The 27,260-nt window shown below is 38.0% G+C and overlaps 1 protein-coding gene across 3 annotated transcripts; it reads left to right on the forward strand.

Annotated features, from left to right (window-relative positions):
* Nucleotides 1-260: 260 nt before the first annotated feature.
* Nucleotides 261-27,260, forward strand: Rab3ip (RAB3A interacting protein). Of its 3 annotated transcripts, none has more exons than XM_090328236.1 (11): nt 261-410; nt 8,686-8,966; nt 10,155-10,413; nt 13,058-13,153; nt 14,688-14,765; nt 15,363-15,566; nt 18,744-18,872; nt 20,520-20,632; nt 23,550-23,649; nt 23,735-23,804; nt 26,912-27,260. In XM_090328236.1, the coding sequence occupies exons 2-11, from the start codon at nt 8,716-8,718 to the stop codon at nt 26,992-26,994; spliced, it is 1,383 nt and encodes a 460-aa protein (XP_090184362.1). In that variant the 5' UTR covers nt 261-410; nt 8,686-8,715; the 3' UTR covers nt 26,995-27,260. The 3 variants fall into 3 exon arrangements, with proteins under 3 accessions (XP_090184362.1, XP_090184363.1, XP_090184361.1); XM_090328237.1 differs by having other exon boundaries at nt 304-410; nt 8,691-8,966; XM_090328235.1 differs by lacking the exons at nt 23,735-23,804; nt 26,912-27,260 and having other exon boundaries at nt 327-410; nt 18,744-18,867; nt 23,550-23,640.

Raw genomic sequence — 27,260 nt, forward strand, 5'->3', positions numbered from 1 at the left:
CCACTGCTGTGTCTCCCGCCGGGGAACCGAGGCTCAGGGCAGCCAGCGGTCGTTTCCCGGGAAACCGCCCGCCTTGGCACCTGCGACCCCACGAGGGAAATTGCCACAAGTCCTGCTGGGCGCCAGGGGGCGCGGAAGCGCGTCGGGCCCTCCGGGCCCACGCCGGCCCCGCCCCGCCCCGGCCAGGCCCCGCCTTCAGCCCCACCTCCTCTCCCCAGGGCAGGCCCCTCCCGGCGCAGGCGCAGTCCCACTCTCCTCGGTGGCTCCCCAGCGCAGGGCGCCCGCCGTGGCTGAGAGTAGCGGCGCCGGCTCGCCGTCCTCCTCCGTCCGTCGTTGCTTCGGGACGCGCTCTCCGGCGGCTCTGCAAGCGCCCCCGAGCGCAGGCAGTGGCTGCCGTGGAGGGTCGTCAGGTGAGTGCGGCCGCGGGAGGGAGAGGCCCGGGTTGTGGAGCACCGCCCCCCTCGGCGCCGCGCGCCCGCCCGCCTCCGCCCCGCGGTACCGGGAGCGGCGGCGGCGGCCGCAGCAGGTGCAGGTGCCGGCGCGGCGGAGGGCGCGGCGCGGCGCCCCCCCCCCCCATTCCCGGGCCCTGCAGTTCCGGCCCTGCTGCTCCGGCCCGGCTGCTCCGGCCCGGCGGGCGTCCTCTCTTCTCCGGGGCGCGCGGGCTCGGGAGCCCCCTCCGCAGGGGCTGGGTGGGTGCCAGGGCCCGGCGCCCCTTCCTAGGCTCTCCTCCTGGGCTCGCGGCCGGGGCGCGTTACTCAGTAACTACGAGGTCCCGAGCGTCCGCGGCGGCGGGCCGGGAGCCCGCGAGACCCGGGGTCGTCCTGGGGATGGGCTGCGCTGGAACCGGGCGGACGCCGGTGCGGGGGGGGGGGGGCTTGTGTGTGGGGGTTCTGTGCGGACGCGCCCGGGCTCCGTGCCGGGGCGTGCACGGTACTCCCGGGAGGGGTCACCCTCACCGGGCGGGAAGAACCCGCGCCCGGAGTCGCACCGCCGGGGCAGACAGGGTTTGGAAGGAGTTGAGGCGACGACGAGATTGGAACGACCCTGCTTTCTACCGCGCTCTCCAAAGCCGGCGATCCGCAGCTCCGAAACTTGCCAAGTGTTCGGAATTAAGAATGGATCCCTTCCACGGCCGAGTTGATACTACTGATTCCCGGGACGCAGTTTAGTTGCAAGATGTTGCCTATGCCCACGTCCCCCCCCCCCTTCCCCCAATTTCTTCCTTTCAGTGTTAAAGAGCCTTGTAATCTTGCTGTGGATTGATTGCATAATTGCAGGAGAGCCCGGTAAGAGGCTTAAAACAAGCTGTTCTATTGTAAATCCCGTCGAAGACCCAGTTTCTGTTCACTATTCATAATTTGTTCTTGAGGGATTTTTCCCCTCCCTCCCTCCCTCCCTCCCTCCCTCCCTCCCTCCCTCCCTCCCTCCCTTCCTTCCTTCCTTCCTTCCTTCCTGTCTTTTCTTTTTAATGGTGAATGACAAATCAAGGAGAAAAGAGGCTGAATAGGTTTGTAGATCATCATCGTAAATATTTGATCCTGTTAAATATTTCACCGGTTTTATGGGGCCTTGCTCTGTTCACATTTGTTATTTATTTACTAGAAGTGTGCATTTTGATAGGATTTCTCATGTTTGGAGATACTGTATTCCGAATGTGTGGTCTGTGTGATCTGATCCGAAAGCCTTTGTGGAATTTATAGAAGTAAACTTAGAACTGTTTCACAATTTGGAGTACAGTAGTACTTACCATTAGAAAAGTCATATATATATATGTATCAATGTATGCCTTAGTGAGTCAGTATGTTTGTTGTAATGCATTCTTTTACCAATCAAATCATCTGTGGTATTGACATCTAACCTCCCACATCTCTTCGATGTTCTTTGAGAAGTTTTTAATTGTGAAGTTTCTAATTAGACCCAATTGTACTGTATGAATAAGTGTAGTTCTCTCTCTCTCTCTCTCTCTCTCTCTCTCTCTCTCTCTCTCTCTCTCTCTCTCTGTGTGTGTATATATGTGCCCCCAATGCACACAGATGTTTTACACACACACACACACACACACACACACACACACGGGGAGGGGGGCATTGGTTTGGGTTGGGTTTTGAACCTAAGGACTCCTGCTTGCTATGTAGGCACGCTACTATTTGAGCCTGGCCAGAGTAGTTCTGCTTTTTTTTTTTTTTTTTTTTTTTGCCAGTCCTGGGCTTGAGCTCAGGGCCTGAGCACTGTCCTTGGACTTTCTCAAGGCTAGAGCTCTACCACTTGAGCCTCAGCACCACTTCCAGCTTTTTTCTATGTATGTGGTACCGAGGAATCGAACCCAGGTCTTCATGCATGCTAGGCAAGCACTTTAACCACTAGGCCAAACTCCCGGCCTAGTTCTGCTTTTCTTTAATTACTTTTTGGAGAAGATGTGTAGGTTGGCCAGGTGCCGGCCTCAGTCTAGACTGTAGCTGGGCTTGTGTGTATGTACCACCATGTCCAGTCTTAAAATCTTGTAAAGTGAAAAGTTCTAAGAACAGTTCAGTCCTCTGTGTATGTACCTGTGTGGATGTATGTGGAATGGCGGGTGGGGAGAGTGTTAGTCCTAGAGCTTGAACTCTGGGGGCCTGGTCACTGACACTTTGTCTTCAAGGCTAGCTTCCTACCAGTTGAGCCACAACTCCACTTCCAGATTTTGGTGCTTAATTGGAGATTATTTTCTCGCAAGCTTTCTTGCCCACTCTGGCTTTGAACTGTGGTCCTTAGTCTCAGCCTGTTGAGAAACTAAGATTATAGGTATAAGTCACCTTGGCTACTTTTTTTTCTTTTTTCCTTTATTTTAGCCTGGGGCTTGAACTCTGGGCCTGGGTACTGTCCCTGAGCTATTTTGTTCAAGGCTAGCACTCTGTCACCAGCCACAGGGCCACTTCCCACATTTTCTGTGATTAATTGGAAATAAGAATGCCATGGACTTTCCTGTCTGAGCAGGCTTTGAACTGTGATCCTCAGATCTCAGCCTCCCAGGTAGCTAGGCTTTCAGGCTATCATCGTTTACTCCTTTTTTTTTTTTTAAATGTGACAGAACAAAAACTTTTAGACTACATAAGTTTTGTATGTATTGCAGTAACTAATATACATTTATTCTTTTCTCTTGAGGAAGTCTCATAGGACAGACTAACAAACTGGGTTGCTGAAATTTTGCTTAGTTGCTATCACTTTAGGTGCTATCACTTACTAAGCAGATGCTTGGGAGGCCTTTACCACTCTCTGGATTATTTTTTCCAGGTAGAAACATGGAATACCAGTACTTGGCTGGTTTTAATTTATTTTATCTTATTATAAGCTTTACGATGGTGGGATGAGGATTTAATGAGCTTTTGTTTTTCCCATGTGAAAAACAAAGCATTTAAAGACATTTAAGGGAGGGAAGATGAAACTTTAGCTTGACAGTCTGCCTGGCACTGTGTTTGTTTTTAAAGGTATCTTCTCCACTGGTAGTTTATCAAACCTTACAGATTAGGAAATTGAAATGCAGAGAGTTTGGCTGTAGTTACTTAGTTGTCACTTCTATAGCTGGCGAATGGCAAAGCCAGGGTTAAAAACTGTGACTACCCAAAATGGAACTCATAATTCTTGTGTGGTCCTTGTGCTGTTGGTTTATACCTTCTGGAGGGGCTTTGTACCTTCAAGGAGGCATGGAAAGGTTCTGTTTCTGGTTTAAAAAAAAAATCCAAGATTTACATACCATCACTGCTACTATTGTTTTTTTCTTTCAGTCTGCTGCTCTTGTATCGGTTCTGGCCTAAGAGGCTATACGAAATTGCTTACTTTCCTGAGCCAGGAGCTAGGTCATTTATACTACCATTTTGTAATTGAGAGAGTTGAAAGGTGATGTAGCTTGCCCAGCTTCCCTTGCACAGCTCATTAAGTGGCAGGCCTACATTAGAAGTCAGGCAGTCATCCTCACCACCAGTGCTTTTAGCCCTGTATGCCATCAGGTCTAAATATGTGGGGTGTAATGTTGAATAATCATTTCTCCTTGTTACTACACTCTGCCATTTCGTGTATAGGTTATGATGTTGAAAGATGGCTCTTAATTACTGTACTACTACATATATGTTGTAATGTTGAAGAAGTGTTTTTAATTTAGCTTTTATGAGATATTCAATGTGAGTGCAATCTGTAATTTTTATTACATCATCAGAGACTTATAAATCAAAACATCTACTCTGCAAAGAGCCAGTGGGTGTTAAAGGAAACTAAAGAGTCTGGATGATAAGAACATATAATTGTACCAATAGTTTACATACATTTCTCAGAGTTTAGGGTTATATACATACATGATAGTGTCTTAGTGCCAAATATGACAGCTAGAACAGCTGGGTAGTGAGGCGGAAGGGAATGTTGAGTAGCTGTTAGAGATCTTTCTGTGTTGAGATAATGAGGGAACCTTTTAATGATGTTCTGAGGGAATATGATTTTTCAGCTTTAACTTTTGTCTGGTATAATTTTGATTAACATGCAGGTCAGTAAGAACAGGGAATTTCTTACTGGAGACTTGGTAGCTTAAAAATATAATAAAAGGATTTCTGAAGAGTATGTACATGCTTTCTACTGCATGTAAAACTTTGTTAAGGTAGTCTCTAGTCTGCACACACTTGGAGGGGAGGACTTATATCATCTTTGCCACCAACTTGATTTCAGGTAGGATCTAAGCTGTGTTGGTGATGAGTGGTCAGAACCCACCAATAGAGCTAGCCACACAAACTGAGTTGATGCTCAGAGTGAGAACTGAGGGGCTAGGGAAGAGAGGGACAGTTACAACCCGCACCATTGACTTAGCATTCTCCTTTTACTTTTCTGTGTTTCAGTTTACAACTGAGATAATTTATAAGCTTGAGTCATATATAGTCTTGGTTAGAAAGTATGAAAAAATAATCTTGACTTATTTTAGAAGATAGCACAAAATTAAATAGCTTTAGCTATCAGCCAAAATTACTTAGCAGGATTGGGAGTCCCTTTTCCTGACAAGGGCCATTTAGATATTTATAACATCAGTGTGGGCAGATGGGCTCGGGCAGCCGATGAGGAGCTTTACATACTGTTCCGCGATGCACCAAATGATTTCTCAGGCTTTCCAGAAACTGTAAGCCGAATGTTCCCCATCCCAGGCTTAGAGGAAAAGTAAAGAAAATTGTCAGAATAGATCATTTATGAGAGATTGGTTCCTTGTGGTTAGCACAGGATTGTAAATGTAAGCAGAGTGGAAGCTGATGAAATTTTGCTGGTAGATGTAAGTATGCACATATAAATGCACGGATGGCCATGGAGTGAAAAGCTCCAGTGAAGAATGAGAGACCTAGAAGCATAAAGGAGCATATAGGTCATAACTTAATATCCATGAAGTAAATGAAGTGTCAACATGATGTGCCTATATGAGCATAATAATACTGAAACTGGGTGTGTTGGTGACCCTAGCTACTCAGGAGGCAGAGATCCAGAAGATCTCTGTGTAAGGAGGACAGCACAGACAGAAAAGTCTGTCTCCAAAATAACCAGCAAAAGGCTGGGCTAGAGGCGTGGCTCAAATGGCAGAATTCTAAGCAAGTAAGCTGAGTAAGCATGAGACCTTGAATTCAATCCCCTTAGCAGCCACAAAACAAAACAAAACAAAAGGTAATAGTGCTTAGTATTTGTTTTGGTCACTAGTGTAAAAATAAGTTTGAAGAACAGTGAAGAAAAATGTATTAATTTCCTGTTAGGAAAAAAATCATAACTGAACTGAATGCCTCAAAAAGAATAGTTTCTCCCCTGTCTGTTGTCTCACATAAGGCCCCCTCTGATTTGTGAGACCATTTTATAATGAGTCAAAGGAAAACCAGGTGCTGGTGGCCATTATGGCTCATGCCTGCAATTTTAGCTACTCAGGAGCCTGAGATATGAGGATTATGGTTTGAAGCTAGCTAGGTAGGAATGTCTGTGAGTCTTCTTTCTCTAGTTAACCACACAAAAAAAGCTCATGTGGTGGAGCACTTGAGTAAAAAGGCTCAAGGACAGCATCTAGGTCCTAAGTTCAAGCCCTAGGATAGGCAGTTGTGTGTGCACACATAACAAGTTAATGAAAAATGACTTACATGTGCAAATTTTCATTGTTTTCTCATACAGCATTTGAATAGGCCTCAAACTTTTTTGTAGCTCAATCTTCTTGTGGAGAGCTTCAGAGAAAGTAAACTGTAAATAGTAACTGCAGAGTTCTATTACATAGCCCAGGGACCATCAATAGTCCTGCTCGTCTGCTTCTTCATTATTGTATTATTTGAAGCAAATTGCAGATATTAGATAATTACATTGTATAATATTTTAGTTCTAAAAGGTAAGAGAAATTAAATGCAATGCTATTACAAAGTTAAATGCTAGTACATGATTATCAGATATCATTTATTTCGGATTTGTGGTATACAGTGTGATATTTCAATACATGCATATGATATTTAATGGTCAGATTAGGTTACTTGTCATATCTAGTATCTCATTTTAAATTTATTTTGAAATATACTTAATTACAGTGTTGTACTGTGCTATAGAATGTTGGAAGTTTTTCTAACTGTACCTGTGTACCCATTAACTGTCCTCTCCACTTACCTTTACATACCCACTCACATTTTCACCAGCTTATAGCAGCCACTGTTCTACTGTGACTAGAATTCTAGAAGATTAGTTTTATTTTTGCTTTTTCTTATTTTTGAGATAGGATCTCACTTTCTCCTTGGGCACACTTGGATAGTAATCTTGTTTACATTCTGGCTGTAAGGTAGGATGATAGGCATGAGCTACCATCCCTACCCTTTACTGTTGCGATCTTTGCAAACATTTCTTGAGACTGGCCTCGAACCTCATTCACTTAATTTTATCCTCCTGAGTCTCTTAGATTACAGTTATGAGCCACTGTACCCAGCAAGATGGATGTTTTAAGCTTCCACATATAAATATGAATGAACGTTCAGTCTTTCTCTTCCTCTGCCTGACTTTTCTCACTTGTAATAGCCTCCAGCTTTATCCATGTTACCATGAATGACAGGACTTCAATTTTTTATGGATGAATAAATACTTCATAATACATTCATAATATATTCATATGGGAATATATTTACATTCATAAAATCAAGCTTCTGTTTGTTTTGATTTGTCACTTCTTCAAAATCCTATAGGGACCTCAATAACTTAATATCTGAACCAAGTAGTAAAATAAAGAAGGAAATGATGAAAGCAAAAATAATATAGATAAAAAGAATGGGAAGGACTCAATGTGATAGTAGATGTTTATTTTAGTAGCTGGGCATTAGGGAAATTTTAGTTCCTCTTTCCAAAGGTAAAAAAGGTTCAGAGATAAAGTGGTATTTTTCTGTTTGAACTTCACTTCTTACAGTTGGCATTAATGAGATCTACCTTAGAGATCTTTCGTCCTGATCTGACTTTTAACTGCTATCAACTTTAAAGTATGTCTTAAATGTAGTGGAGTCAGACCTCTCATATCAGGACTTGAATCCTAGGCCTTATTTATTGGCTGTTTTGATCTTGACTCAGTTTCTGTTGCTTAGTTAGGGACTGACATTTATATTACTGTGTTTCAAAATCATTTAGAAATAATTTTTATGTTGTTAAGCTACCACTTGATATATGGTTAATTTTTAGGGATTCATTTTTAAAACTTTTGTTTCATCATTCTTTTTGTTGTTGTTGTTATTTCTTATTATTTATTTTGCTGGCATTGGGGCTTGAACTCAGGATCTTGAGCTCACTTAGTTTGCTTGTTCATGGCAAACTTGTTTGCTTATGGAGCCATGTCTCCATGCTGGTGCATTGATAGTTAACCAGAGATGAGTCTGTTGGGTTTTTCAGGTTCATAGTACTCCAGTAAGTGCTGTAAGGGATTGTCTCCCTTAGTCCTCATGGCAACTGGGACACTGGAGAGAGTAGTACTGGGCCCATTCTTATCCCATCAGAGAAGAAATTCAAGGCTTAGGAAATGAAGCACATTACCCAGGTCTGGATCGGGGCCTATAAATGGTATTAAAACAGTTAAATTTCAGTGGGTCCTGTCTGTTAGATGGAAACTTTCATCAATTGTTTAATACCAGGTTGTGATGATGATTTTGTTATTAGACCATCCAAATATTTAGGATATGGAATATACTATATACTTTTAGTTTATATGTGCTTTATTATATATACACACTGAGATAATAAGAGTTAGTTGACATTGTTTCTGAAACATTTTTAAATGGCTCACAAATGTTAATAATTTGACAAGATAAGTGTATGATAGATAAAACTGTGATTCTTATGTAAAGTGTAAATTATTTCAGAAAAACAACAAAAAATACTGTTCCAAAGTCACATCCCAATATGAGGCAAAATAGAAGTATTTGAATTTAAGTCCATAGGTAAATATGTGTAAATTTTGTGTTTGTGTGTGTATATATATCTTTTCTGCATTTTTCTACTTTTTCTACCCAAAGTTGCAGATGATGCAAAGTTGAAACAGTTTATCTGCCTTTTGTGGAGGAATTTTATTCTGAGATCACAAAAGCTTTTTAAAATTATAAACTTATACTTTATTATGGGTGCTCAACATGTTTTATAATGTACCTGTTTTAGCTTTAAATATTTGCAGTAGTAATTATATCCTTTTGTTTTTAGTATAGGTTGTCTTATGATGAGGCCTTTACTATGGCTAATGACCCCTTGGAAGGATTCCATGAAGTAAACCTTGCCTCACCTACTTCTCCGGACCTTCTTGGTGTGTGTGAGTCAGGAAATCAAGAGCAGACTACCTCACCCAGTGTCATCTACCGGCCGCATCCTTCAGCTTTATGTTCTGCTCCTATCCAGGCTAATGCATTGGATGCTTCTGATCTTCCTACCCAACCCGTGTATTCATCGCCCAGACGTCTAAACTGTACAGAAATTTCTGGTATCAGGTAGGGGAGTATCGTGTGTGTGTGTGTGTGTGTGTGTGTGTGTGTGTGTGTAGGTTTGTGTACATGTGTGTACGTGCTTGTGCACACATGGGCACTCCCATGCACATATGTACTTATACTGGGGTTTGAACTCAGGGCCTGGGCACTATCCCTTAGCTCTTTTGCTCAAGGCTAGTGGTGCATTACCACTTAAGCCACACCTTTATTTCCAGATTTGGGGTGGTTAATTAGAAACAAGAATCTGGACTTTTTTTTTTGCTTGGGCTGTCTTTCATCTGTGATCCTCAGATCATAGTTAGGATTACAGGTGTGAGATACTGGTGCCCCGATCTGGATTGTTGTTTTGAATAAATAATTTTCTTGGTAACCTTTTATTTATTTATTTATTTATTTATTTATTTATTTGTGGGTCATTGGGGCTTGAACTCAGCCTGGGTCCTGTCCCTGAGCTCTTCACCTCAAGGCTACCACCTTACCCTTGAGCCAAGCCCTACTTCCCATTTTCTAGAGGTTAATTGGAGATAAGTGTCTTAGGAAGTCCTTTTGTGCCTGGGCTGGCTTTGAACCTTGATCCTCAGATCTCAGCCTCCTGAGTAGCTAGGATTACAGGTGTGAGCCACCAAGCCCGACTCAAGTTTTTATTCCTCTAGGAAAATTTGCATACTATAAGCTTGTCAGATGATACATTTTAGTATTCTAGAGCAGGGATTAGCAGATCTTATGGAAAAGGCCAGACGAAATATTTTAGAAATATTTTAGGCTTTGTTGTCTAGCCTCCGACTCAGTGATACAGAGTCTGCCTTTAGAGTCTGAAAGCATCCATATACTGTATATCAGTGAACAAACAATACACATTTATAAATGGACAGAATTTTGAATTAATGTAATTTTTATATTTTATATTGTATTTTACATTTGAAAATATAAAAGTAGTTCTTGGTTTGTGGCCAGCTTGCTGTCCTTGTTTTTGACTAGCATTATCCATCCTAAAGAACTTCTGTGGTGATAAAAATGTGTTTCTGTGCTGTCCAGTATGAATTGTAGCTTTTGGCTATATGGGGCTCTTGAGCACTTGAAACATAGTTTGTGATGGAGGACTTGCTGTAAATTAAATCTAGAGGTATGGCATGGGTCATTTCTTTTGAGCATATGGTAATAATTTCAGAAAATTATTCCTTTCTTTCACAGCATTCATGTTACAGACCTGGCATCTTGTATTACCTCTGGAGTCACAAGTGAACCAACTAAATTAACTACAAGGAAGGACAACTGTAATGCAGAGAGGGAGTTTTTACAGGGTGCCACTGTCACAGAGGCCTGTGCTGGCAGTGATGATATCTTTGGGTTGAGTACAGATAGTTTGTCTCGCTTGCGAAGCCCATCTGTTCTGGAGGTTAGAGAAAAGGGGTATGAAAGATTAAAAGAAGAACTTGCGAAAGCTCAAAGGGTAAGAATAAGAATTGTTCTTTCACATATTAGAAATCATCACTTCTCAATGGAATAGGACAAGACATAAATGACATTGTTACAGTTCTAATGTACCCTTCATGGTACTTATGAATTTATCGACAAATTGGATAAAGAATAGGAAAGCCTTAATAGAATAACTAGAAAAATGAGATTCTGAAACTCTTTCATACCCTCTATATAGACTGCTCTCTATCCTAAGTTATTTGTGGTTATATTCTGTAAGTCTTTCCCTTATAAGTGATTATTTCAAGTTAATCAGTCTGATTCTTTTTATTTTGATGAATTATTTTAGTAGCATCTTTATGGTTCTGTTGGGAGTGAACATTTTCGATATCTTCTTACTGAATTTTTTCCTTCATGAGGCCGTTTCTCATTTGGTCTTTAAAATTTCTATTTATTTCAAATATTGAGGCTTCATTTTACCATTCTGTTCTGAGACTATTACCGAATTTCAGTGCAAAATATATAACATTAGAAAACAGGGAAAGTCTCAAGTATACTTATATACTTTTTTTGTTGTTGCTGTTGGTTGTGGGACTTGAACTCTGGGCCTGGATGCTGTCTCTGAGCTCTTCAGCTCAAGGCTAGTGCTGTATCACTTGAGCCACAGAACTACCTCTGGTTTTCCAGTGGTTAATTGGAGATAAGAGGCTCCCAGACTTTCATGCCAGGACTGGCTTTGAACCTTGATCCTCAGATCTCAGCCTCTTGAGTAGTAGGGTTACAGGCATGAGCCATCGTGACTGGTATACTTATGTACTTTTAAATTTATATTCAAGTATAAACTTATTTTAAGAGTCTAGAGGAAGAAAATAAAACTAGAGAAAGTAGATAAGGAAATAATAAAGACAAGACCAGAACTCAGTGAGAATGATAAGAGGGAAGCAAAATGAATGAAACAAATAATTCTGGTTCTTTCAAAGATCAGTAAAATCAACAAACCTCTAACAAGAGTGACAGAAAAAAGATTCCGATTATCAATAGTAGGAGTAAAACAGTAGTGTCAGTGAGCATACATAAATTTGACAGCCATGGAAAATTGAAAATAGGGCAAACATTCTATAGGTATAATTTCTTACAAACTATGACACTTCCCAAACATTATTTTATCTTTCCCTTCCATATTTGGCTTTCAAGGACATGACTTTTTAAAAAAAAATTGCTGCTGCCTAGCCTAATGTGTACAATACGTGGCATGTCTTTCTATTCATGACTTGGCTAATGGTTAAACAGCCATTCAGATAAAATTAAAGTTTTTTGTTAAAATATATTTCATCAAGAAGAAAACTTATGAGCCTTTTAAACTTTCCTAAATGAAAGGGATGTGGATGTAGTGGGATGTGTTTACATTTTGCTTCTGCCATTTGGCTTAGACTTCGTCTTGATATGTAATATGTTACTGAAATCCCAGCTTATATAGAGGTAGGCTATTCTCATACATATCCCATCTTCAAAAACATGATGTTTTTACTTACAGATCAGGGTAGAGTGCTAGTTTATTAGCTTAGTTAGAAAATTACTGCTGTAAGTTAAGCATAGAGGTAGCAAATTGGATTGTGCAATTTTAGAAATATAGTATGTGCCATACCAAGTTTTGATTTGCTTTATTAGAAATACTATTGCATTACTTGAAATTGTAATGTTAATACAATTTACATATATGGTAAATTTTATTAGAAGAGTTACAAGATAGTTTTATTGTTTACTTAGGTTCAAGTCTTAATGTGGACCCTTAAATATGAAAACATTTTTTTGAATTATAGCAACTTGTGAATTAAACTATATCAACAGCCATTCTCTTCATTCTGATTATTCTTAGTTGACTTTTTATCTTCTGACTTTTAATTTATTTATATTTTCTTATTTTGCATTGATATTCTTTCAGGAAGTATGTAGTTTGATTTTGCTGTTTATCCTTTACAGTAATCTGTGTCATTTAATTAGACCATTTACATTCAATATGGTATTTATAAAGTTTCATTATATCTAATATCTTAGTATTGGTTTTCTGATTCTTTTCTTCCTTTTCCCTCCTGTTATGTCTTCTTTCGTATTCAGTCTTTAAAAAGTAATTTTATCTTATATCCTTTGGCTAATTTTATTGTATTAGTTATTGCTTTAGGATTTATGTAAAATATCTACTTTCCAGTGATATTACACTATCTACATACAGTGTAAGAATCTACAAAAGTATATTCCAGGCACCTGAGCCTACTCCTGTAATCTGTGCTATCCAGGAGGCCGAGAGCTGTGGTTCAGAGTGAGCCCTGGCAGGAAAGTTTGTAAGACTATCTCCAAAGTTGGAAGTGGAGCTGTGGCTTAATTGGTAGTGTTAGCCTTGAGCAAAAAAGCTCAGGAACAGCGCCCTGATCTTGAGTTCAAACACCAAGATTAGCACACAAAAAAGTATATTTTTATTTTCCCCTCCAGCCTTTATGCATTATTATATATTTCTTCCTGTTTTATTGCCTACTCTCATATGCAATATATATTCATAGTTGATCTTTGATGCTTTATGAAAGAACTGGGCAGTTTTGATATGTTAATGAGGAGTATTAATAATTTTAGACTTGCCTAATTTAGCAAATAATTACCAAAATAAAATGATCCATTTTTTGTAGGAGTTGAAGTTAAAAGATGAAGAATGTGAGAGGCTTTCAAAAGTACGAGATCAGCTTGGGCAAGAACTGGAAGAACTCACAGCTAGTTTATTTGAGGTTAGTCTGAGTACATCTTGGCTAGCGGCAACATCTAAATTTTTATATAATGGTAGAATTGTTTTTGAAGGAATTTTGCAAAGGTTATGACTGCATGTATATTCCTAAATCTTCTAAGCAAATTTTTTTTAACTTCAAAGAATGTGAAGTTTATAACTTAAAATGAATAGAGAGGAAAAAAATAAAACATGGAGTTACCAGTATCAAATAGTTTTAAAATACATGTGGAAAGAAAAGAAGTGTTTCTAATTTGAATTTTACTGTTTATTATGGACTAGCTGAGAGCTACACTTATGATTCTGTAACAAAGATAGGGTGATTTGGGAAATGTTAAAAGACATACCCCTTTATCTCTAAAATTTCTACCTACCTAAAGCATTGATTCCTGCTGGAGGTTATACAGGGCATGGAAACAATAGCATATGTTACTAACAGAGAGAAACAGAGACAGAGATACTTGTTATTTTCTTTGCTTATTGTTATTGTAAAGGTGGGTGTTACAGTTACATAAGTCAGGTAATTGGTATATTTGTTTTTGAACATTGTCATCTCCATTTTTTTTTTTTTTTGGTGGGTCATGGGGCTTGAACTCAGCCTTGCTGTTCCTGAGTTCAAGGCTACCGTCCTATCCTTGAGCCAAGCCCCACTTTCCATTTTCTAGAGGTTAATTGGAGATAAGAGTCTCGGGTCCTTTTGTGTCCTTTTGTGCCTGGGCTGGCTTTGAACCTTGATCCTTAGATCTTAGCCTCCGAGTAGCTAGGATCACAGGCATGAGCCACTGTGCCTGTGTCCTTCCTCATTTTCTCCCAGATTTTCCCTTTTGACACCTCTCCCCCATAAGCAGTGTAGTTCACTTTCAACATAGTTATCTAGTGAGTATCACTGCTGAATTTGTTTACTCTTTATCCCACCATTTCTGAGGCATTTGTTATTATAAGGAATTGGCTTATCTAGAATTCTTACTGTAATGTTTATTCACTTACTAGACTTAGTTAGAATATAAACTCAATATATAGAGCTTCACAATTGTGGTATTAAAACAATTAAGGTGTTCTGGCTTACTTTTTCGAATTGCTCTGTACAAAAATTTCACCTAATATTTTGTGAAAGCTTTACTAGAATTTCTAAAGCTTCTCACTTGTCATTCCTGTAAACTGCACTACTATTAATGTATTGATATTTTTGCTTGTCCTTCTGTATGTTTTTTTATGACTAATGATATAAATAAGTAAATAGTGATCAATTTGTGATATAGGTAACTGCAGAAGTTGGCTTTTACCTGTGGGCTATTGTTTGTTTGCTTTCATCCCATTCACAATCCTTACATAAGAAAGCTCTGAACTAAACTTGGCTGCCTCAGTGGTAATAAGTGCTAATTCCTGAGTCTATCTAGCATCTTATGTCAACTGTCACTTCTATAGTTGACCTCAGATTCTTAGATTTAGACTAAATTTTGGCAGTATGGCTTTCCTTGTGTTGTAAATACTTTGTGAAAGCACTTTGTTTCCAAAATTTGAGATATTAACTTTTACAGGAAGCTCATAAGATGGTGAGAGAAGCAAATGTCAAGCAGGCAACAGCAGAAAAACAGCTGAAAGAGGCACAAGGGAAAGTAAGTTTTTACTGTCTTGAATAGCATAAAATAGGAAGAAATTTGTGATTGTCATTTTCAAGGTATTTTCATATCTACTGCATTTTATTCTGACTTTCATAAATGTGCCTAGTTTAGATTTGGAAGCTATAGAAAAATATAAAGGAAATGACTGCTGTATAAATATAATAGTAAACATTAATGTGCATTTATATTGGAACCAGGTGATTTAAAGCCTTGTAAATTACATCAAAAGAATTACATAGTTACATTTTAATATTAATATGTATTTTCTTAGTTCACTGAAACAGACATTTAATTGTTGGTAGATTTTATTGTTTTAGGAGTAAACTGCAATGTATTATAAGTTGTGATGATCTGGAAAATTCATATAAATTAACCATTAGTTTAATTTTGACAATTAAAAACTCTATTTTGACATACTTGTCACTGAATCCAATCCAAACCATATGGACATATCAGAAAACTTGGGTATAATTTTACTTTATAACTTCACAGGAAATATTTTGCTTTTTTTTTTTTTTACCAAATTGCTTACATTTGGGTACATCTGTCTTAGAACATTCAGTGTGCATGACTATGTTGATTTCTTTCAAGATTGATGTCCTGCAAGCTGAAGTGGCCGCATTAAAGACGCTGGTATTGTCCAGTTCTCCAACATCACCTACACAAGAGCCTCTGCCAGGTGTAAAGACACCTTTTAAAAAGGGACATTCAAGAAATAAAAGTACAAGCAGTGCTATGAGTGGCAGTCCCCAGGACCTCAGTGTGATACAACCAATTGTAAAAGACTGCAAAGAGGTAACTCGCCAAGGACTGTCCCCTCTGACTCTGTTGATACTTAATAGTTTTCATCACTGAGGTATCCGTTATGATATTATGCCAGCAAAATCTTTAGTACAAAATATGCAGTATTAAAATGGGGGAGGCTTTATGTAGACCTGACTGCTTTCAGGGATTCTTCACTTCCATTCTCTACTTGGCTGACCTTGGAGTGTACCTGCTGGAAATTTGGTGAGTTTCTTAAGCTCAATTTTTCATTTAGGAAACAAAATATCATGTGTTACAGAAGGGACAGTGGGTGGCTTTAATGTCCTAGAATGTGATATTATGAATATAAGATATATGAAAAAATAGGTGATTTTCTTAAAATCCAATGTATTGCTTTGATTTCAATTCTAGAACAGCAGAATTTTACATTGATAAGGACTCCCCAGAGTTCATACATGGAATTAAGTGACAAAAATCAAAATTGTGGTAGCCTTACACTTTAGAACTCAAGTTGTAACAGTAACAAAATATATAAATATAAATATTTTGAGAGTTTAAAAATTGTGTAATTGCAAAGTATTTAGAGGTTTGTGCTAGGTGTCAGTGGCTCCTGCTTGTAATCCTAGCCATTCAGGGGATTGAAAACTGAGGATCATGTTCAAGCCAGCCCAGGGACAGAAGTTTGTGAGACTTTTTATCTCCAATTAACTTATCAAAAAGTTAAAAAAAAAAAAAAGGCTAGTGGTGGAGCACTAGCCTTCAGTACAAAAGCTCTGCCCAAGCAATGCATTCAAGCCTTAGAACTGGCACAAAAATAATTTTGTCCTTAATGATGAAAAAAAGTACTTTTGAAGTGGATTGATTGGTAATTTATGAAGCACTGTCCTTGATTCTGATTTCTTTGAATTTCAATAGAATTTCAAGTGCTTATGACAACTTACATTTTTTTTCAGTTGATGTAATTTTGTACCCTACTGTTACATTAAAGTGATTTTTCTCATGGTACATTTTTAAAGTTTTTTTATTTTTCAAATTCTTGAAAATGTGAATAGGTCCACATATGTACTTGTCATGTGTTTTTGTATTTTGTGAAGATTATTAGACAAAACATAGAAATATGTGTCTGTATAAAATGTGACAAGAGGGCCGGGAGTTTGGCCTAGTGGTTAAAGTGCTTGCCTAGCATGCATGAAGACCCGGGTTCGATTCCTTGGTACCACATACATAGAAAAAAGCCGGAAGTGGTGCTGAGGCTCAAGTGGTAGAGCTGTAGCCTTGAGAAAGTCCAAGAACAGTGCTCAGGCCCTGAGCTCAAGCCCAGGACTGGCAAAAAAAAAAAAAAAAAAAAAAATGTGACAAGACAGTCATTATATTAGCAACATACCTTTTCTCAAAAAATTACATTTTTATTATTAAGTAGTTGTACAAAGGAGATAACCATTCAACAAATAAGTGTATGGATGTAGTGCATCTTGATCAATGTCACCCCTTTTATCATTCTCCCCATCCCTCCCCACTCAAACTTTCCCCTTAGTTTTTTAATTTTATAGAATATGCATTGAATATTATTATTACATTTCCCCTCTCCCACTCTAGTTCCATTTCCTCTACATTTTAAGTACCCATTAAATACCTGGAATTCATTTTATAACATACCTTTTAGAAAATTAATGTTGTATGAAGGAGTTTCATTTTGATAATTCTGTATAGGAATATAAAAGTCAGCCCTCTTTTGCTCTTTTCTGTATCCATCGTCTACCTTTGAACATCAGGTTTGGGAATTTATTTTTTTATGAATGCATATAAAGTACTTGGATTGTAGTCAGCCTCTGTTACCTTCTTCTTTCACCCCCATATGATCCACTGTTTTACATGATATCATTTTCCTCCTGGATTCTGCATATTTGACAGAACATATGGTACTTTATCAGTCTGACTGACTTCGCTTAACATTATGCTCTTCAGTTCCATTCATATTCCTAAAGTTGACATAATTTCATTCTTCCAGTGATATTCCATTGTATTTGTTTACATTTTGCTTATTCATTTGTTGATGGCATATGTGCTACTTCCATAATTGAGATATTGTGACGGCTATAAATATATGTACAGGTATCTCTGTTGTATGTTGATGTATGTTCTTTTGGCTATATGTCTAGTAGTGGATAATGTAGTAAAGGATAATGTATTCTCTTTTTATGTTTTTGAGAACTTCCATCCTAATTTTCACAGTGACTGCACTAATTTATATTCCCATTAGCAGTACATAAGGGTCCCCTAACTGCCACCACATTCTCACCAGTGTCAGTTGTTTTCTTGGTGATAGCCATTCTGACTGGGATGAAATGGAATTTCAGTTACTGTTATTTGCATTTCTTTTGTGTTTATGGCCATTTGTACTTTTTTGAGAACTGTGTTTAATTCATTTGTTCATTAACTGGATTATTCTTTGGCTATTTAGTTTTTAGAGCTCTTCACATATTTTGGCTATTAATCCTTTATCTAATGACAACCTGGCAGTGATTCTCTGCCATTCTGTAGCTTGTCTCTTGATTTTGGTCATTGTTCGGTTTATTGTGCAGAACCTTTTAAATTTGATATAATCTCATTTGTCCATTCATGCTCTTATTGTCTTGACCAATCAGTCTTATTCAGAAAGTAGTTTTTTATGCCTGAATCATCAAGTGTTTTCCATTTTTTTTCCCTCCAGTAGTTTCAAAGTCTTGGGTCTTACACTAATTTTTAAATCTATTGTGAGTTAATTTTTATAAAGAACGATTGAGAGGATCTCATTCCTACATGTGTGAATATATAGCTCTCCTCACCATTTGTTGAATAAGCATTCTTTTTTTGATTTTTTTTTGTCAAAATCAGATGGCTATGACTGTGTGAACTTAGTTTTGGATCATCCATTCTATTTCCTTGGTCTGCTTGTTGGTTTTTGTGTCAGTGCTATTTTTGTTCTTATGATTTGTTGTATAACTTGAAACCAGGCATTATGGTATACCCATCCAGTAGTGCTTTGTCTTTCTTAGTTTTCAGGGTTGCATTGGTTCTCTGGAGTCTTCCATGCTTCCATATGAATTTTAGAACTGATTTTTCTATTTCTGTGAAAATAATATTGGGATTTTGATGGAGATTGCACTGAATCTGTAGATTATTTTCAGTAGTTTTTAAAATTTGTTTTGTTTTCTTTTGGTTTGTTAGGCTGATCTATCTCTATATAATGAATTCAGATCTTGGAAGGATGAGCCTACAATGGACAGAACATGTCCTTTCTTGGACAAAATCTATCAGGAAGATATTTTTCCATGTTTAACATTCTCAAAAAGTGAGGTAATTTTTTATTTTAATAGGAATATGATAGTTGTATATTTTTGGGTCATGTTACATATTTTAGTACCTTGTAAATTAATTATGAAGTGTCATGTTTTGTCATTTTTTTTCCATTTCATATTAGGATCCTAATTGTTGCTGTTCCTGAACATCTCTTTCCATTTGAGCAGAGGGTCATTCACACTGAAATGTGTGCTGTGTTGGAGTGAAGCATAAATATGCCTGGGGCAGAGGGCTTATTTCTGACTTACAACTTGAGGGGAGTTTCTTATACTCTGTTGAGTTTATCTTTGTATTAGTACGAAAGGTTTATGGGATTTCGGGTGTTTGTTAGTGTTAGAGCTTTTGCCTAGCTTGTTGCAAGGCCCTCAGTTTGATCCTTAGCACCACACAGTAAAATAACAGAAAGGGCACATTTAGTTTTCCCAGCTTTAAAGCAGAAAAAAAACAATGTTGGTGTCAGGATTAAGAGGAAGAAGTGAGTAGGTAGATGAGACAAAAAAACTTATTAATGTAAAAATCACAATTTCATTTGACCTCACATGTGAAATGTTTGTCTCCATATATGCTGTCAATTAATGTTTAAGAAATTTAATCTTAGCCAGGCGTGGTGGTTCACACCTGTCAATCCTAGCTACTCAGGAGGCTGAAATCTGAGGATCAAGGTTCAAAGCTAGCCTGGGCACTAAAATCTGTAAGACTCTTATTTCAGTTAACCACCAGAAAACTGGAATGGCTCTGTGGCTCAAGGGGTAAGGCCTTGACCTGAAGAACTCAGGGACAGTGCCCAGGCTCAGAGTTCAAGTCTCACAGCCAACCAATAAAAAAAAAAAAAAAAAAGAAAAAAAAGAAAGAAAGAAATTTAATCCTAAGAGTCTTGCGTAGGTTGTTTTTTTTTTTTTTAAAACATTTCTTGTAAGAAGAACTGAAAATGAGTTAATACTTTGAAATAACACTTTGCTTTTTAGTGTGCTCCGTAGCTAGCTTCTGGTAGGCCATGCAAGTTAGCCATTTTGCTAGACTGAAGAAATTTGCCATTTCTATTTGATTTTTTAAAATTCAGCTTTTTTTGTAGATTTTTGTGCATATAAAATATCAGATAGGGGGCCGGGGTTTGGCCTAGTGGTTAAAGTGCTTGCCTAGCATGCATGAAGACCCGGGTTCGATTCCTTGGTACCACATACATAGAAAAAAAGCCGGAAGTGGTGCTGAGGCTCAAGTGGTAGAGCTCTAGCCTTGAGAAAAGTCCAAGGACAGTGCTCAGGCCCTGAGCTCAAGCCCAGGACTGGCAAAAAAAAAAAAAATATCAGATAATATATAATTACAATTAAGATCTTTTATTGTGTTATAAATAGCAGAATAAAGTATTAGAATATTTTGAAATGGCATTTACAGTGGATGTTAATTATGGATAAAAAATAAAGATTGCTTTTTTTTCAGGTAATGAAAGAAGTTTATTTTACTGTAACTGAACTGCCTTTTATGTCAGTGTTTATATTATAAATGAAATTAAATCAAGACCGATTTTTTTTTTTTGTGCATTGGCTAAGGCCACGTCAGTAAAACACAAGAATAATTTATCAAACTAGTTCATGTCTTTTTTTTTTTGGCAGATGTAGCATCTCATGGTTTCTTTTTGTTTTTAAGTTGGCTTCAGCTGTCCTGGAGGCTGTGGAAAACAATACTCTAAGCATCGAGCCAGTGGGATTACAACCAATTCGGTTCGTGAAAGCTTCTGCAGTTGAATGTGGAGGACCAAAGTAGGTGTTTTACATGTGACTTATGGAAGATATGGCAGCCAACATTTTCACGTGCGACAGTTGGTCATTCATTTATTTTTTGTTGTTTTACATGTGATTATATTTCTCCTGTTTAGAGTCTATCTAGCCTAAAGGCAATGAGGGAAATAAATAGCCTTTCAGATTTCGCATCATATGAGTGCCAGCTATAAATGGAAAAGCTGAGTGAGAATATAGAGCTCATTTAAACTCTAGAACTGGCACGCAAAACAGAAATGACTTGGAAACATCTTGAAGAAGCTACTTAACTTAGAGGTTAAGAAGTAGATAGGAAATATTGGAAAACCTAAAAGAGCTCATAGAAGACAGTGAATGATTCCCATCCATTATTGTGATACCAGAAGAAAAGGCAGTGTTAATCTGTTCTAGAAGTTGCATAGTTGTCTTTCTTGTGATGAACATATGTTCTCAGGAAGATTACCGACTATTGACTACATTCTTAAATCTATAAACACCCAAGTATTTTTACCTTTGTCCCTTAGCCCTTTCCCCCAATGAAGAATCAGATGAGGTGATAATAGTTTATGTACATTGAATGACTGTGTTCTATCTTACTTTAAATGTAGCATATAACAATGGCTTTTTCCATTCATGGATGCTGCTCACCTACTTGAAGCCATGCCTCTACTTCTGGCCTTTTGCTAGTTGAGATAAAAATCTTAAGAATTTGTCTATTCCAGCTGGCTTCAGCTATGATTCTCAGATTTTACCCTGCTGAGTAGCTAGACCCATTGGCATTGACCCATTGGCATCACCTTGATTTTTATTGCTTAGTAGTAATAGAGTGTGGACTTAGAGCCTGGGCACTGTCTCTGAATCTCTTTGTGCTCAAAGCTAGTATTCTGCCACTTGTGCCACAATACCACTTTTGGCTTTTTCTGAGGCGTTTATTTGAGATAAGTCTCACATACTATCTTCAGATCTTAGCCTCCTGAAGTAGTACATTTTCATGTTGAATAAATCATACTTTTGGAAGTTTCAAGGACTTCCAACACTTGAAGGTTGAATTTATTGATCTTTTATTCTCCCTAAGCTAGTAGTTGTTGCTTTTGAATATCATTGAAGCAATTGGGTAATAAAGGAACAATGAACAAATTCTCTTTGAAAAGTTAGAATAGGTGATTTACATAGACACCTCCAAAATGATCTTACTCTGCGTAACACATTGTCTATGTGATTCCTTCACATTTGTGGCCTGCCTGCCTGCCTGCCTGCCTGCCTGCCTTCCTTCCTTCCTTCCTTCCTTCCTCCCTTCCTTCCTTCCTTCCTTCCTCCCTTCCTCCCTTCCTCCCTCCCTCCCTCCCTCCCTCCCTCCCTTCTTCCCTCCCTCTTTGCCCCCTCCCTCCCTCCCTCCTCACCTCCCTCCCTTTCTGTCCTCCCCTCACCCTTCCTTCCTTCCTCCCTTCCTTCCTCCCTCCCTCCCTCCCTCCCTCTTTGCCCCCTCCCTTCCTCCCTCCCTCCTCACCTCCCTCCCTTTCTGTCCTCCTCCCCTCACCCTTCCTTCCTTTCTCTTTTTCTTTCTTTTTGCCAGTTCTGGAGCTTAAACTCAGGGCCTGCACTCTGTCCCTGAGCCTCTCTTTGATCAAGGCCAGCGCTCTACCATGTGAGCCACAGCATCACCTCTGGCTTTTTCTGAGTAGTTTATTGGAGATAAGACTCTCACGGACTTTCTTGTCTGGTCTCGCTTGAATATTGATCCTTAGATCTCAGCCTCCTGAGTAGCTAGGATTACAGGCATGAGCCACTGAAACCTGGCTCCTTGTGTCATAGTTCTATAGGTACAGCTGAAATTTAATTTAGCTCTATATTTTCATTATTACACAGCTTATGATTTCATAAATGTCATTGACTATTTTACTTACAGTGATGCTAATTTTGCATTGACAAAGAGTGATAATTGTATTCATTCGAATTTCCAGGTTGCAAAGTGAGAGCTAGGCTATTGCAAGTTTAGCTTGAGACTAGCCTGCTTCTTCTCCAAAGCAGCTGAGTGATAGGTGGCTCATCACATATTCACTGAATGAATGTCTTCTGTGTGCCAGGCACCAAGCATGTGCCAGGCTTCAGTGATGAATCAATGTAAGGCAGGTGCTGGAAACTCACACCTATAATCCTAGCTGTTGGGCAGGATGATATCCAGAGGATTTTGGTTTAAAACCAACCAACCGGGTCACAAAAGACCATGAGGCTCCATCTCCAAAATAACTTGCAAAAGCCAGGCTGGTAGCATAACTCAAATGGTAGAATGCTAGCCAAACATATAAGCATGAGGCCCGAGTTCAAACTCCTGAACCAGCAAAAAGTAAAAAACAATCCCTATCCTCATCAGCTAATAACCTAATTCCAACCTGAATCCTTTTGCCTGATTTTCAGTTTTATAGTACAAATAGAAAAGGCAGCGTATAAGCAATGTGTATTCTTTAGTGAGTTTATTAGGTGGCTTATTCATTTGTGCTTTTCCCTATCCCACAGTACATGCATAAAGCACCCCATGTGGACTCTCTTACCTTGCAAGCTGTCAAGGTTTTGCAACTTGAACAATCATGATTAAGTTCTCTTTAGGTGAAAAGTTGAAGAGCTGGTAGAAAGCTAAGTGATATTTACACATTTGCAAATATGACATGTGAATTGCTTCTATTTCTGGAACTGTGGTTGGTGTTATTTTATTAGCTTATTCTAGAAACTAAGTCTCAACATGGTAGAAATGTGTTCCTTTTCAGTATTGTAGCCAATGTCTAGAACAAAGCTTTTATATAGAATGGTAGGTTCTCAAGTATTTATCATCTTATTGAGTGAATATAGACACTTTACACTGAAAGTAAGGGGAAAATGCTCTTAATTTTTAAAAAGTGAGTGAAATTTATAATTATTTTTACAGAAAATGTGCTCTTACGGGCCAGAGTAAATCCTGTAAACACAGAATTAAACTAGGTGACTCGAGCAACTATTACTATATTTCTCCTTTTTGCAGATATAGGGTAAGTGACATACCATACATTTTAATAAAATTTGTTTTGATGAAAGATGCTAAACTAATGGTGATATTTTCCCCTTTTGTCTTAGATCACGTCTGTATGTAATTTTTTTACGTATATTCGATATATTCAGCAGGGACTAGTAAAACAGCAGGATGGTGAGTGTTCTTAATTTATTCTCCTTTTTTTTTTTGGCCAGTCCTGGGCTTGAGCTCAGGGCCTGAGCACTGTCCTTGGACTTTCTCAAGTCTAGAGCTCTACACTTGAGCCTCAGCACCACTTCCAGCTTTTTTCTATATATATGGTACTGAGGAATCGAACCTGGGTCTTTGTGCATGCTAGGCAAGCACTCTACCACTAGGCCAATCTCCCAGCCAGTGTTCTTAATTTATTATAAATAAGTGCATCTAAGTTTAGCAAAATGTTTAGGACAAGTAATAATGCTTAAATTTAACTCTACATTTATTTCAAATCCCCTTTTTAGTTCTAGTAAGATGTGTGGATAATTTAGGAACCAATTTCTCTTCTAAAGATACTTCATTTAATTCTTTTATTTGCCTCATTTTACTCTTTTGAATTTTAAAGAAGACTAGTTTTAATTTATAAGGAATATATCATAAAAATCTGGTACTTGAGAATCATATTTACTCTTTAAAGATGAAAATAAGCAGGCTGAAGAAGTGGTCAGATTTATTGATAGGAAAAACAGAGTCAACAATAAAATTTTCCTCTGTTTTCTACTTTCATGCCTGAATTAATAAAGCAGCCATAAAATAGCTCTCAATAGAATAAAGATGACCACATTCAAAGCCTGCAGAAATGTGCAGATGATACAGTCAAGCAAACCACCTCATGCCAGTGTGTTAATGTATGTGTGTGTGTGTATATATATATATATATATATTTTTTTTTTTTTTTGCCAGTCCTAGGGCTTGAACTCAGGGCTTGAGCACTGTCCTTGGGCTTTCTGAAGGCTAGAGGTCTACCACTTGAGCCACGGCACCATTTCTGGCTTTTATTTTTTCTATGTATGTGGTACCAAGGAATGGAACTCTCCAGGTCTTTGTTCATGCTAGGCAAGCACTCTGCCACTAGGCCAAACTCCCGGCCCTTGTTATATTTTTTAATAGACTTCTGTAAGGGCTGATGATATATCTTCAATACCAAACATAGAAACTGATCTGAACCAATAGCACCAAAGAAGCATTTCTTGAGGTCATGTAGTTGTTTCTAAACTGTAATTTAGATATTTGGTTAGGAACAAGTCTTTGCCAGTTTTGTATTTGAAGTTGTGGGAAATTTTCCTGTTCTATTTTATAAATGCTGAAAATATTATGCTTAAAAAGTAGCAGAAGTTTATTTTTTAGTAGCACAATCTAGTGAATCTCAGTTCTATAGGACATTTGTCATGCTGGTAAAAATTTAGTGTAGCTTTTCTTAAGTTCAGATGTGTTAGCTAAATCATATTTATTTTGACTCCCATATAATTGAATTTTAATACCGACAAGAACACGTAATGTGGATATTCAAAGGGCTACATAACAAAAGTAGTCTTTAAGTTAATATTTTAATAACTTTTTATAAATTGGAATCCTTTTGAAAATTGTTGGTGGATAATGTTTAAGTTGGAAAATGATCATTTGTGTTAACTTAAATTGTTGAACATACTTTTCTCTTTGTTAAAAAAATGAGCCAGGAGCTGTAGCTCACACTTGTAATCCTGGCTGCTCAGGAGGCTGTGATCTAAGGATTGGGGTTCAATGCCAGTTCAGGCAGGAAAGGCCATTTTTATCTCCCAATTAACCACCAGAAACCCAGTAGCAGAGCTTAGTGGTAGAATGCTAGCTTTGAGCACAAAAGCTAAGAGACAGCATCCAGATCCTGAGTTGAAGCCCCATGACCAACATGAACAAACAAAATAAGATCTGTAGGAAGTCTGGTATATAATTGTATGAAAACAAGAAGTATCACAAGTGGTAGTAGCATTTATTCAGGACATTGAAGCCTTCTTGTATTAGGAAGAAAATTGTATCTTCTCTAGTTTCCATCACTCCGTACCTTATATATATATATGGTGTGTCATATATTTTATGGGACCATTTGTATCTATTTTATATTTTGAAGTTTAATTTTCTGTGCCTGCTGCTACAAAGGGTTAAAAGGCAACTAAGTATTAGATAGAGTTTCTTATCTTTATACTACAATTTCAGGATCCCTAATCTACAAGTTCAAAATGCCAGATTTTTTCAATATTTACATGATGCCAAAATGAGAAGATAACCCACCTGACTCTTATGTGATCAGAGTCAGAATTCAGATAAACTTTGAGCCATGTCCATATGGTTTGTATGAAATACCAATGAATTTCATGCTTTCTTCAAGATTTTTATTGTGTACATGCAAATATCCCAAAATTAAAAAAAAATATGTAGGATCTGAACTACTTCTTAGTGATGCTCAACTTTAGATAAAGGACATTTAGCTTAGAGCTGAATAAGTCTTCATCATGGGTGATGTTTTGTGACATGTAATGTATTTAATAGATGACAAAATGTATTCACTAGATGACAAAAATGTATCCAAGCATTACCAAATGTATCCTGGGTGGGAGGGGGAGGGAACAGAAGTCCCCTGATGGAGAATCACTGATAAACAATTGTAATCTGGCCATAGACCTTTTATTGTCTAAAGTTTCCCCCATGTACAGTAGAACCTTATAGAAGTATGTAGTTAGTTGAAATATATAGATCATGATAAGCAATCATTTTTATTTATAATTTGAGCCACACAAAAACTTTTTTCTCTGATTACAAAGAATGTTACTGAGTTTCTGAATTCTCTTGTTTTTACTTTTTTCCAGTGCACTGTAATGGTAATAACAAATAAAATAGCCAATGTAGAGAAGAAGCAGATTCCTAGTTGTAAAAGCAGTCTTGAATACTTGAACATTTACTACTGAAGGGGACAAAATTGACATTTACTTATGACACTGAAATGCTTTCTTAGGCTAAAGTGATATAGTCTTTGATGCTTAAAATATAAGGATGACAAATTGAGTGAATATTGTTTGTTTATTGATTTAACTGGGATGCCCAAAAGTACATATGATATACTATGAGATATACTGAAAGAAAATCTAGGGATTAAAACATCATTAAGAACTACCACTTTGGCATTTCAGCTAACCTTACATTTTCAGTGAAGCATTAGCAGTGATCACGATGGTAAGATAAGATTTGTGTGTCTCTCTTTTCTATTTGTGTAGTTGATCAGATGTTTTGGGAAGTTATGCAGTTGAGAAAAGAGATGTCGCTGGCAAAGTTGGGATATTTCAAAGAGGAACTCTGATGCTCTGCGTGGGACCATGCATGAACTTCCCTGAATAAATGAAAAGTGGCTGAATATTTTTATGGTTACTAAATATTTATTTCCAAGGAGTAGGCCCCAAACTTTTCCCCCTTGAAAATTACACTAAGAAATACCATGATTTCTCTTAAACCCATGCTGTGTTTGCCTATACTATAGTTGAACACGCTATAAAGAATCACAGGTATACCAGTGATTGTAATTTATAGTTCCAAAAATCCGACTAAATAAATAAATATTAGATTGAA

Source organism: Megascapheus bottae, chromosome 2 (assembly GCF_031878675.1).
Source record: "Megascapheus bottae isolate mThoBot1 chromosome 2, mThoBot2.hap1, whole genome shotgun sequence".
Lineage (NCBI taxonomy): Eukaryota > Metazoa > Chordata > Mammalia > Rodentia > Geomyidae > Megascapheus > Megascapheus bottae.